The 13,468-nt window shown below is 41.6% G+C and overlaps 1 protein-coding gene across 1 annotated transcript in view; it reads left to right on the top strand.

Moving 5' to 3' along the window:
- The first annotated feature begins 303 nt into the window (after window positions 1-303).
- Window positions 304-13,468, top strand: part of LOC308077319 (uncharacterized protein) — a 173,749-nt gene continuing 160,584 nt past the window's right edge. The window contains exons 1-3 of the mRNA XM_080417959.1: window positions 304-527; window positions 3,656-4,408; window positions 11,807-11,868. Of these exons, the coding sequence (XP_080274085.1) occupies window positions 3,657-4,408; window positions 11,807-11,868 (814 nt within the window). The 5' untranslated portion in view covers window positions 304-527; window position 3,656. The remainder of the gene's footprint in view (window positions 528-3,655; window positions 4,409-11,806; window positions 11,869-13,468) is intronic.

Here is a 13,468-nt window from a genome sequence, read left to right as displayed (position 1 = left end):
TTTATTTATTTATACATTTATTTGTATTATTATTATTAAGACGACGACAGAGAAAAATGTATTATATACATATATCCATAAATTAAAATCTCTACGATACGATGCCTGTGAGCGTTTTCCTTTTTTTATCACGATAAACGATATTAACGATAATCGTCCCATCCTATACTCATTGAAACAGGGAAGTACCAGAGTTATGGTGTAGGTATTAGTACTCAGAGTATGGTATTTGTACTCAGAGTATGGTATTTGTACTCAGAGTAGAGACAGTTCAACATGGCGGACACAGAGACAGTAACTTAACGTTCATTTCCTCTGTTTGTGTTTGAGGAGAAAACAAAGCGTTATAACATATATATATATATATATATATATACTTTAGGATGTGAATGAGTTGATAAAGAGAATAAATGCGTTTTATTCTGGATCTAAATTCTAAAGAAGATTCTTTAAAGACGCTTTAAGGTTCTTCTTTTGTTTTTGTTTTTTTTTGGGGAGAAAATAAAGAATCATCTTAATTCCACCTGGTGAGTTTATTTTAATACATTATGACGTGTTTTTAATCATTTATTACATGTTTTTAATCCATTATTAATGTTTTTAATCCATTATTAATGTTTTTAATCCATTATGAATGTGTTTTATGATCGATAATAAAAACAACCGTTTATAAACACAGGGACGGAACGGCGTTAGCATTAGCATTAGCATTAGCTTCACCGCAGCTGGCGGTTGATGTAGCGGTGAATTCAGACTCTGATTGATCTCTTTATTAATGATCTATTGACTTAAATCATCCTTAAATGATCATTAATGATCGATTATGATCAATGACGTCACGTGGCCGTTGATTCCAGAGCGTTTTAGCGCGTTAGCATATTAGCATGTTAGCTTTAGCACGTTAGCTTCCATTATAGCTTCCCTCTGCGTGAGGCTAAAGCTAACGATGCTAACGCTGTGTTAGCTAAACAAAACGATAAACAGAGCGTAAAGGGTTAAAGCAGGGGTCTTCAACAAGGGGTCCGGGAGCCCTAGGGGGTCCTCAGAGTTACTACAGGGGGTCCTCAGTGTTACTACAGGGGGTCCATGACCCCTAGGGGGTCCTCAGAGTTACTACAGGGGGTCTGCCAAGTCTTTGTGATATGTTTATTTATTTTACATTAACCTCTTGAACCCTAGCATACCTTTTTTTGAGGAGAACTTTAGCTGAAAATAGCAGATCTACAAGCTCACAACGGTGAACTTGTAGATCTGCTATTTTCGGCAAAGAGGTAATGGGTTTAGAGGGAAAACAGAGCGGACCACGTAAACAAAAAAAGTTTAATCTAAAACACAATTTTATACAATACAAAGGGGGTCCCTGCTTCATCTCTGTCAGCTAAGGGGTCCCTGCTTCATCTGTCTCTCAGCTAAGGGGTCCCTGCTTCATCTCTGTCAGCTAAGGGGTCCCTGCGAGAGATGAAGCAGGGACCCCTTAGCTGAGAGAGAGATGAAGCAGGGACCCCTTAGCTGAGAGAGAGATGAAGCAGGGACCCCTTAGCTGAGAGAGAGATGAAGCAGGGACCCCTTAGCTGAGAGAGAGGTGGATCAGGGACCCCCGCTTAATGTTGGATTCATGTTAATGTGTATTTTCACACATTTAACAACTTAAACCCTCAATACTTTGTCAACTTTGACCTTTGGCCTCTGTACTTGGTCCGCTCTTTTTTTCCTATCTACACCAAACCTGCTGAAAATAGTAGATCTAATGTGAGGCGTTGTGAGCTTGTAGATCTGCTATTTTCGGCTAACGTTCCCCTCAGAATGGGGATGCTGGGGTTCAAGTGGTTAATGTAAAACAAATAAAGGTTACTATCATATACATTACAGATCTACAAGCTCAGAACGTGTCACCTTGCGTGCGATGCGTTCTGAGCTTGTAGATCTGCTATTTTAAAATATCAGATGTTATAGTAGACCTACAGGTTAAAGTGATGTATTGACTGAATTAGTTGGGGACCCCCTGGCCTGAACGACCCCTGGGGGTCCCTGTACCACACTTTGAGAAGCTGTTGGTGAGAGTCTGGAACATGGATTTAGTTTAGTGTTTAAAACTAAACACTAAACACTAACTAAACTTTAGTTGGTGTTTAGTTTAGTAGTGTGGTGGTGTTTACCTATAGAAACACACTACAGTAGTGTGGTGGTGTTTACCTATAGAAACACACTACAGTAGTATGTGATGGTGTTTACCTATAGAAACACACTACAGTAGTGTGGTGTTTACCTATAGAAACACACTACAGTAGTGTGGTGTTTACCTATAGAAACACACTACAGTAGTGTGGTGGTGTTTACCTATAGAAACACACTACAGTAGTATGTGATGGTGTTTACCTATAGAAACACACTACAGTAGTGTGGTGGTGTTTACCTATAGAAACACACTACAGTAGTATGTGATGGTGTTTACCTATAGAAACACACTACAGTAGTGTGGTGGTGTTTACCTATAGAAACACACTACAGTAGTGTGGTGGTGTTTATCTATAGAAACACACTACAGTAGTGTGGTGGTGTTTACCTATAGAAACACACTACAGTAGTGTGGTGGTGTTTACCTATAGAAACACACTACAGTAGTGTGGTGTTTATTGCGAACGCAGCGGAAGGAGGCGCGCCGAAGGCGCGCCTCCGCGCAAGTGGAGCTTACTATGAAACCGTGCTCGGGTTGTGTCTCCGTATCTCCGTATCTCTGTGTGCGTGTCTCTGTATCTCTGTGTGCAGTATGTGGCTCAAATCCTCAGCCCTGTGTGCAGCCAAGTAAATGTCCAATATAGACGTACCATACATCAAATGAAAGGTCTTTGAAAACTGAACACACCTGTCAAGGTTGCGTTTAAGCCCGCCCCTTCCCCCGGAAGCCACGCCCCGGAGAAGGCTCCTAAAAACTCCCCATTGAAACCCCATGTTAAATGAAAAGTGCCCGAATCGCTCCCAAACTTTTTCTACCCCCCCTAAGTGGGGGTCTACGAACAAATACTTCGGGCTCGGATTTTGGCTCCGCCCCCCGGAAGTGGGTGAAACAGGCACTTCAAACACTTTGTTGAATTGTTCAAAAACATTCAACGTTTTTTTTTTGTGAATTTGTATTTTTCTAAGATGCTCCTTTTAACGCAGATTTTTTTTAATTTATTTTGTATTTTTTTATTGGTTACTTTTTTTAAAATATTTTTTTTTCATAAATTTTTTTTTTTTTGGCGTTCGCTTACCGCGTTCGCGCGTCTTACTTGTCTATAGAAACACACTACAGTAGTGTGGTGGTGTTTACCTATAGAAACACACTACAGTAGTGTGGTGGTGTTTACCTATAGAAACACACTACAGTAGTATGTGATGGTGTAAGCGTAACCTCAGTAAACTATGTCTAAACCTAACCTTATTCCTAACTTTAACCTCAGTAAAACGATGTCTAAACCTAACCTTATTCCTAACTTTAACCTCAGTAAAACGATGTCTAAACCTAACCTTACTCCTAGACTTAATCTCAGTAAAACGTTGCCTAACCCTTAACTTATTTCTGACCCTTATCTTAACTAATGTTACCAGCCTTAGTTACTATTAATTAACTCTAATGTGTTTAATTAACTAATAAAGTTTTTATTTTCAATACCAGAATGCCGTCTGAAGCTCAGGAGCCTCGGGACCGAGGCCCGCCCCCTCCTCCTGTCACCCGGGCCGGACGGAGCGCCTTATTGGCCAAAGCCGCTGCCGTTAGCTCCACCCCCGAGAAGCGGCCGCGAGGAAGACCTCGAAAAGATGGAAGCAGCCCCCGATCCACACCTGCCACACCTCCTACCAAGCCCCGATCTACTCCTTCAACTACACCTGCCACACCTGCTAGACCTCGAAAAGATGGAAGCAACCCTAGATCTACACCTGCCACACCTGCTACACCTCCTACCAAACCTGGGTCTGCACCTCCTGCTAAACCTCGCTCTGCTTCTTCAACTACACCTGCCACACCTGCCACACCTGCTAGACCTCGAAAAGATGGAAGCAGCCCCCGATCCACACCTGCCACACCTGCCACGCCACCCATCAAGCCCCGCTCCACTCCTTCAACTACACCTGCCACACCTGCTAAACCTCGAAGAGATGGAAGCAGCCCCCGTTCTGCACCTCCCTCTGCCACACCTCCCACACCTGCTACTAAACCCCGATCTACTCCTTCAACCACACCTGCCACACCTGCTAGACCTCGAAAAGATGGAAGCAGCCCCCGATCCACACCTGCCACACCTGCCACCAAGCCCCGCTCCACTGCTTCTACAACACCTGCTAAACCTGTGAAAGATGGAGACTCTAAAACACCTCCTGCTGCTCCTCATCCTGGGTCTGCAGCTCCTCCATCTACAAGAGGAAGGAAGTGAGTACCACCTCCCTTTAAACCTCCTTCTCCTCCACGGAGGTTTTGGGTTCCAATCCATAGACGCCTCCTCTGGCTCTGAAGCGTCTGTATCTCATATACATATAAAGGTAGAGGTGTCTGTATCTCATAGACATATAAAGGTAGAGCCTCCTCCGGTTCTGAGGCGTCTGTATCTTTATAGACGTATAAAGGTAGAGGTGTCTGTATCTTATAGACGTATAAAGGTAGAGGTGTCTGTATCTTTATAGACGTATAAAGGTAGAGGTGTCTGTATCTTATAGACGTATAAAGGTAGAGGTGTCTGTATCTTTATAGACGTATAAAGGTAGAGGTGTCTGTATCTTATAGACGTATAAAGGTAGAGGTGTCTGTATCTTATAGACGTATAAAGGTAGAGGTGTCTGTATCTTTATAGACGTATAAAGGTAGAGGTGTCTGTATCTTTATAGACGTATAAAGGTAGAGGTGTCTGTATCTTTATAGACGTATAAAGGTAGAGGTGTCTGTATCTTATAGACGTATAAAGGTAGAGGTGTCTGTATCTTTATAGACGTATAAAGGTAGAGGTGTCTGTATCTTATAGACGTATAAAGGTAGAGGTGTCTGTATCTTATAGACGTATAAAGGTAGAGGTGTCTGTATCTTTATAGACGTATAAAGGTAGAGGTGTCTGTATCTTTATAGACGTATAAAGGTAGAGGTGTCTGTATCTTATAGACGTATAAAGGTAGAGGTGTCTGTATCTTATAGACGTATAAAGGTAGAGGTGTCTGTATCTTATAGACGTATAAAGGTAGAGGTGTCTGTATCTTATAGACGTATAAAGGTAGAGGTGTCTGTATCTTATAGACGTATAAAGGTAGAGGTGTGTGTATCTTTATAGACGTATAAAGGTAGAGGTGTCTGTATCTTATAGACGTATAAAGGTAGAGGTGTCTGTATCTTATAGACGTATAAAGGTAGAGGTGTGTGTATCTTTATAGATATATAAAGGTAGAGGTGTCTGTATCTTTATAGACGTATAAAGGTAGAGGTGTCTGTATCTTTATAGACGTATAAAGGTAGAGGTGTCTGTATCTTTATAGACGTATAAAGGTAGAGGTGTCTGTATCTTTATAGACGTATAAAGGTAGATGTTACAAAGGACAGCGCTATCCGGTACTACGCCCGTATATGGACACAACGCCAGTGTGAAGTAGTCCTATGACCGCATGGCACCGTATCCTACCCATAAGTACTGTGACCCTCAGACAGGATAGTGTTCGGCAGTTGTAGTAATAATAGTAATAATACCTAGATAAATACCAGGGCCCTTTCACCATATCTAAGGTGCGTGATTAACTCATTCACTGCCACTGACGTAAAAAACGTAATTTGTCCCGTTTACCAATCCTGCCACTGACGTACAGGTGTCTGTATCTTATAGACGTATAAAGGTAGAGGCGTCTGTATCTTATAGACGTATAAAGGTAGAGGTGTGTGTATCTTTATAGACGTATAAAGGTAGAGGAGTCTGTATCTTATAGACGTATAAAGGTAGAGGTGTCTGTATCTTATAGACGTATAAAGGTAGAGGCGTCTGTATCTTATAGACGTATAAAGGTAGAGGTGTGTGTATCTTTATAGATGTATAAAGGTAGAGGCGTCTGTATCTCATAGACGTATAAAGGTAGAGGCGTCTGTATCTCATAGACGTATAAAGGTAGAGGCGTCTGTATCTCATAGACGTATAAAGGTAGAGGCGTCTGTATCTCATAGACGTTTAAAGGTAGAGGCGTCTGTATCTCATATACATATAAAGGTAGAGGTGTCTGTATCTCATAGTCGTATAAAGGTAGAGGCGTCTGTATCTCAGACGTATAAAGGTAGAGGCGTCTGTATCTCAGACATATAAAGGTAGAGGCGTCTGTATCTCATAGACGTATAAAGGTAGAGGCGTCTGTATCTCATAGACGTATAACGGTTGAGGCGTCTGTATCTCATAGACATATAAAGGTAGAGGCGTCTGTATCTCATAGACGTATAAAGGTAGAGTCTCCTCTGGTTCTGTGGCGTCTGTATCTCATAGACGTATAAAGGTAGACTCCTCCTCTGGTTCTGAGGCGTCTGTATCTCATAGATGTATATAAAGGTAGAGGCGTCTGTATCTCATAGACGTATAAAGGTAGTCTCCTCCTCTGGTTCTGAGGCGTCTGTATCTCATAGACGTATAAAGGTTCTGAGGCGTCTGTATAACAGGATTATTTTATACAACTGGATTCTGCCAAGTCCCGGCAAAGACACGCTGGGATTGGCCAGTAGTCAGGAAGCTTGCCCTCTCCAAAATGGCGGCCACGATACAGGTCGCTACAATAAACTGCAGAGGCCAATGAGGTTTCTATATATATGGACCAATGAGGTATCTAGGTTTCTTTATATATGGACCAATGAGTTATCCAGGTTTCTATATATATGGACCAATGAGGTATCCAGGTTTCTATATATATGGACCAATGAGGTATCTAGGTTTCTATATATATGGACCAATGAGGTATCTAGGTTTCTATATATATGGTCCAATGAGGTATCTAGGTTTCTATATCTATGGTCCAATCGATGCATCCGGCTTTGTCCAGCGTCTATAAGAACACTTTGTCCAGCGTCTATAAGAAGAACACTTTGTCCAGCGTCTATAAGAACACTTTGTCCAGCGTCTATAAGAAGAACACTTTGTCCAGCGTCTATAAGAAGAACACTTTGTCCAGCGTCTATAAGAACACTTTGTCCAGCGTCTATAAGAACACTTTGTCCAGCGTCTATAAGAAGAACACGCTGACCCGTATTCTCAGTCATATTTTACTCTGAAATGTTTTACTTTTTACTCTCGTTTTATTCCACTAAAATGTATCCTGAGCCTTGATGGCGTCATGATGCCTGAGTTGTAGACTGGCTGGATCTCTGCTCCACTAGTATTAGTTCTACTGGATCTCTGCTCCACTAGTATTAGTTCTACTGGATCTCTGCTCCACTAGTATTAGTTCTACTGGATCTCTGCTCCACTAGTATTAGTTCTACTGGATCTCTGCTCCACTAGTCTTAGTTCTACTGGATCTCTGCTCCACTAGTCTTAGTTCTACTGGATCTCTGCTCCACTAGTATTAGTTCTACTGGATCTCTGCTCCACTAGTATTAGTTCTACTGAATCTCTTCTCCGCTAGTCTTAGTTCTACTGGATCTCTTCTCCACTAGTCTTAGTTCTACTGGATCTCTGTTCCACTAGTATTAGTTCTACTGGATCTCTTCTCCACTAGTATTAGTTCTACTGGATCTCTGCTCCACTAGTCTTAGTTCTACTGGATCTCTGCTCCACTAGTATTAGTTCTACTGGATCTCTGTTCCACTAGTCTTAGTTCTACTGGATCTCTTCTCCGCTAGTCTTAGTTCTACTGGATCTCTTCTCCACTAGTCTTAGTTCTACTGGATCTCTGTTCCACTAGTCTTAGTTCTACTGGATCTCTGCTCCACTAGTATTAGTTCTACTGGATCTCTTCTCCACTAGTATTAGTTCTACTGGATCTCTGCTCCACTAGTCTTAGTTCTACTGGATCTCTGCTCCACTAGTATTAGTTCTACTGGATCTCTGTTCCACTAGTCTTAGTTCTACTGGATCTCTTCTCCGCTAGTCTTAGTTCTACTGGATCTCTTCTCCACTAGTCTTAGTTCTACTGGATCTCTGCTCCACTAGTATTAGTTCTACTGGATCTCTGCTCCACTAGTATTAGTTCTACTGAATCTCTTCTCCGCTAGTCTTAGTTCTACTGGATCTCTTCTCCACTAGTCTTAGTTCTACTGGATCTCTGTTCCACTAGTATTAGTTCTACTGGATCTCTGCTCCACTAGTCTTAGTTCTACTGGATCTCTGCTCCACTAGTCTTAGTTCTACTGGATCTCTGCTCCACTAGTATTAGTTCTACTGGATCTCTGCTCCACTAGTATTAGTTCTACTGGATCTCTGCTCCACTAGTCTTAGTTCTACTGGATCTCTGCTCCACTATTATTAGTTCTACTGGATCTCTGCTCCACTAGTATTAGTTCTACTGAATCTCTTCTCCGCTAGTCTTAGTTCTACTGGATCTCTTCTCCACTAGTCTTAGTTCTACTGGATCTCTGTTCCACTAGTATTAGTTCTACTGGATCTCTTCTCCACTAGTATTAGTTCTACTGGATCTCTGCTCCACTAGTCTTAGTTCTACTGGATCTCTGCTCCACTAGTATTAGTTCTACTGGATCTCTGTTCCACTAGTCTTAGTTCTACTGGATCTCTGTTCCACTAGTCTTAGTTCCACTGGATCTCTGTTCCACTAGTCTTAGTTCTACTGGATCTCTTCTCCACTAGTCTTAGTTCCACTGGATCTCTTCTCCACTAGTCTTAGTTCTACTGGATCTCTTCTCCACTAGTCTTAGTTCTACTGGATCTCTGTTCCACTAGTCTTAGTTCCACTGGATCTCTGTTCCACTAGTCTTAGTTCTACTGGATCTCTTCTCCACTAGTCTTAGTTCCACTGGATCTCTTCTCCACTAGTCTTAGTTCTACTGGATCTCTTCTCCACTAGTCTTAGTTCTACTGGAGCTCTGTTCCACTAGTCTTAGTTCCACTGGATCTCTGTTCCACTAGTCTTAAGTTCTACTAGTCTTAAGTTCTACTAGATCTCTTCTCCACTAGTCTTAGTTCTACTGGATCTCTGTTCCACTAGTCTTAGTTCTACTGGATCTCTTCTCCACTAGTCTTAGTTCTACTGTATCTCTTCTCCACTAGTCTTAGTTCTACTGGATCTCTGTTCCACTAGTCTTAGTTCCACTGGATCTCTGTTCCACTAGTCTTAAGTTCTACTAGTCTTAAGTTCTACTAGATCTCTTCTCCACTAGTCTTAGTTCTACTGGATCTCTGTTCCACTAGTCTTAGTTCTACTGGATCTCTTCTCCACTAGTCTTAGTTCTACTGGATCTCTTCTCCACTAGTCTTAGTTCCACTGGATCTCTGCTCCACTAGTCTTAGTTCTACTGGATCTCTTCTCCACTAGTCTTAGTTCTACTGGATCTCTGCTCCATTAGTCTTAGTTCTACTGGATCTCTTCTCCACTAGTCTTAGTTCTACTGGATCTCTTCTCCACTAGTCTTAGTTCCACTGGATCTCTGTTCCACTAGTCTTAGTTCTACTGGATCTCTTCTCCGCTAGTCTTAGTTCTACTGGATCTCTGCTCCATTAGTCTTAGTTCTACTGGATCTCTGCTCCATTAGTCTTAGTTCTACTGGATCTCTTCTCCACTAGTCTTAGTTCCACTGGATCTCTGTTCCACTAGTCTTAGTTCTACTGGATCTCTTCTCCGCTAGTCTTAGTTCTACTGGATCTCTGTTCCACTAGTCTTAGTTCTACTGGATCTCTTCTCCACTAGTCTTAGTTCTACTGGATCTCTGCTCCATTAGTCTTAGTTCTACTGGATCTCTTCTCCACTAGTCTTAGTTCTACTGGATCTCTTCTCCACTAGTCTTAGTTCCACTGGATCTCTGCTCCACTAGTCTTAGTTCTACTGGATCTCTTCTCCACTAGTCTTAGTTCTACTGGATCTCTGCTCCATTAGTCTTAGTTCTACTGGATCTCTTCTCCACTAGTCTTAGTTCTACTGGATCTCTTCTCCACTAGTCTTAGTTCCACTGGATCTCTGTTCCACTAGTCTTAGTTCCACTGGATCTCTGTTCCACTAGTCTTAGTTCTACTGGATCTCTATGCCCCCCCCCAGGCAATGCGAGCGCCAAGCATTACTTTACACCACGGAGTACTGTCCTCCTGCCGTATGTCAGGCTCTCTCCTTCCCCCCCCCAGCCCCCACCCCCACCCCCCCACCCCCCCGCTACAGAGAGTGGTTGGTAGAACGCTGGTCGCAGCATCAACGCTCTGCAGGAAGGAAGTGTTTCACACACACTCACACACACACACACACACACACACACACACACACACACACACACACACTCACACTCACACACACAGAGGAAGTGGGTAAAGTGCATGCTGCTGCAGAGGAAGATAAGAGGAGAACGCTGCATGTTGACATGTCTGATTAATTAGTATCATAAAGTCATCATTTTATCCATAGGACCCCCCATAGGACCCCCATAGGACCCCCCATAGAACCCCCCATAGAACCCCCATAGGACCCCCCATAGGACCCCCATAGGACCCCCCATAGAACCCCCCATAGGACCCCCCCCCTACAAGATATGTGTTAAAATGTTTCAAAACTATTGGTATTGTGAGCGTGTTTGTTTGTTTATTTTCACTTAACAAGAGAGTTTAAAGGGATACACCATGAATTTGAACTTTTTCTTCTTTTTTGTGTGTTTTTGGTCTCCCCTACCTCTCTTCTGTCCCCAAAAATACCCCAGTTTGAACACTCAGGCTTTCACAGCATATCTGGGGTTTTCTGTAAATTGGTCTCAAAACAGACCAAACTGATTGTCAGGGTACAAGTCCCTCCCCTTTTTTCAGTTCCAACTTTTTCACTTTTTCCACACAGAACCAGGAGATAACATACATACAAACTGGCTCAATAGCGCCCCGTGCCAAACAGGACAATGTGGTATTGCAGGTGAAAGTGTTTTATAAGCCAGAGAGAAGTTAGTTGGAATGAATATATCTATATATATATATATGTATATAATATATTATATATATCTGAGGCTTGATTTAGGCTCAAACCTTTTGAAAAACATTTGAGGGACATAAACAATATGATATTAAATATATATATATATTTTAAATTCATGGTGTAGATCCTTTAAAAATGATTCACAAAGATTCTTTACAAATGTGAAGGAGTCCTAAAAACCCTCCAGGGGCTTTAGAAGAATATGTGTTCATTCATAGGATAAAATGACATCAATGTGGAATAATCTATTACAGATGAAACATTTATAGACATGACATACAGATGCAGAAACGGAACAGGAAATATAACAAAGAATGAAACGGCTAAAACATATTGCAACAATAAAAGTAAACCTCTGGAAAATAATATTTTATATTATATATAATAAAATATTATTTATGTCTATAAATCATTTGTAAAGGTTTGCTGTTTTTCACTCGTGTTCTGTAGATCTGCAGTTTTTCACTCATGTGTTCTGTAGATCTGCTGTTTTTCACTCGTGTTCTGTAGATCTGCTGTTTTTCACTCATGTGTTCTGTAGATCTGCAGTTTTTCACTCATGTGTTCTGTAGATCTGCTGTTTTTAGAGTTAAATCATCATAATCTACACAACTACTACACAACCCACGTCTATACACAACTACACACACTGTTCAGGTCTCTTATAATGACTTCATCATTTTGCATTATTGTGTGTGTGTGTGTGTAGGGGGAGGGGTCGTGATGTTTTGGAGTCTGTCACACCGAGCAGCAAGACCTCCAACACAACAGGTACGTGTGTTTGTTAAACTGAGCACATTTCCATCTATAAGGCCAAATCTCATTTGAAAAGTATATTAACACTCGCATGACTGAGGTTTCATACTCCTCCACCAAGCCTGAAAAAAGATCATTTTGATCCCCAAATCAGGCTATCCTATTGGCCACTGTCTCCCTCTGTTCTCCAGACTAGTTCACACTTTCTCCCCCAAACAGTGGGGGGTTCCATTGTCTTCTAAAAAGCTCAGAGTTGAAAATGGGTTGCCAAATTTTGAGAGAGAAATAAGCAGGCAGGTCTATGAAAGTGTAGGCAGTAGGCTAGTGTGTATTTCTATCTGTCTCCTATATGTCATCATGATTTGTGATTTGTGTATGTGGGGATCTCATTTTTACTTCCATGCAGTGTTGATTTCGTTAACGAAAACGAAACGAAATATGTTCGTCAACGCACATTTTTCAAAGGACGAAGACGAGACGAGACCACCACCCATGAATAAACAATAACTGGGACTAAATCATTATGCAATTTCGTTGACTAATAAAGACGAGACGAAAATGTAATTCACTAAATAAAGACTGGACTAAACTCTATGGTCATTTTAGTTCACGAACAAAGACGAGACGAAATATTATATCATATATTTATTATATGATTTTGTCACTCCCTGTCTCCTCACAGCGCAGGGCATGCTGTTCCTCACTCACACACACACACCCCCTTTTAAAGTTGCAGCCGCGCACGCACACACACACACACAGAGTCACACCACCGTCAAATGAATGGCAGGAGGATTCAGATTTCAGAGCGAAACTTTACAAAATAAAACGGTAAAATGCTTTGCACGGGGCTCGGGAGAAAGAGAAGAGGTGATATGGACACATTTTCGCTACATCGATGTGGAGAACAAAACACAATGCTTGATTTTATCCGAAGGCAAGCAATGTGGGAAAAACGCAACAACTTGTAGAGACACAAGCGTTCACCACAAAGAGATCGAGTTATAAGTTAACAAAAGGTTTGGTGGTGGTTGTTTACAACGTAACATTAAACGTGGTGTTGCGTGTCGGCTTAATGTTCCAACAAAAACACTAATCCGACCCCAAAGTGCCCAAACTAATGCTGACGAACTTACGTTAGGGAGGAGGAGAGGAGTAGCGATAAACTTACACCTGGTGTTTGCACTTTCTCCATTTACATCCCGTACATCTACACAAACGTTCAAATTTCAAACAAAGTGCTTACCTCATGGCCAGGGATGTTACAATTCTATTCGGGTAACCCATAAGTACCCATATTCTCCGTATTGTCCAATAAAAAACATTTAAATCCGATCGGTGGCCATTTTCTCCGTATTTTCTCCATGCTTTCAACTACGTGACCCTATATCGGTTGGGAGGTGTAATTGCACTCTGATACACTATAACTCTATGAGAAAATGACCGCCAATCGGATTAAAATGCTTTTCATTGAACAATACAGAAGTTACGGGTACTTATACCCACCCGAAGTAAATTGTAACATCCGTGGCCACGGAATAAAAACTTTACATTTGAAATCCGAACGTTTATGTAGATGTACGGGCTGTAAATGGAGAAAGTGCAAAAAACAGGT

The sequence above is a fragment of the Gymnoscopelus braueri genome, assembly GCF_963280865.1.
Source record: "Gymnoscopelus braueri genome assembly, chromosome: 21".
In the NCBI taxonomy this organism is placed as follows: domain Eukaryota; kingdom Metazoa; phylum Chordata; class Actinopteri; order Myctophiformes; family Myctophidae; genus Gymnoscopelus; species Gymnoscopelus braueri.
The sequence above is the reverse complement of the archived record's forward strand: the minus strand, read 5'-3'. Positions and strand labels throughout refer to the sequence as shown.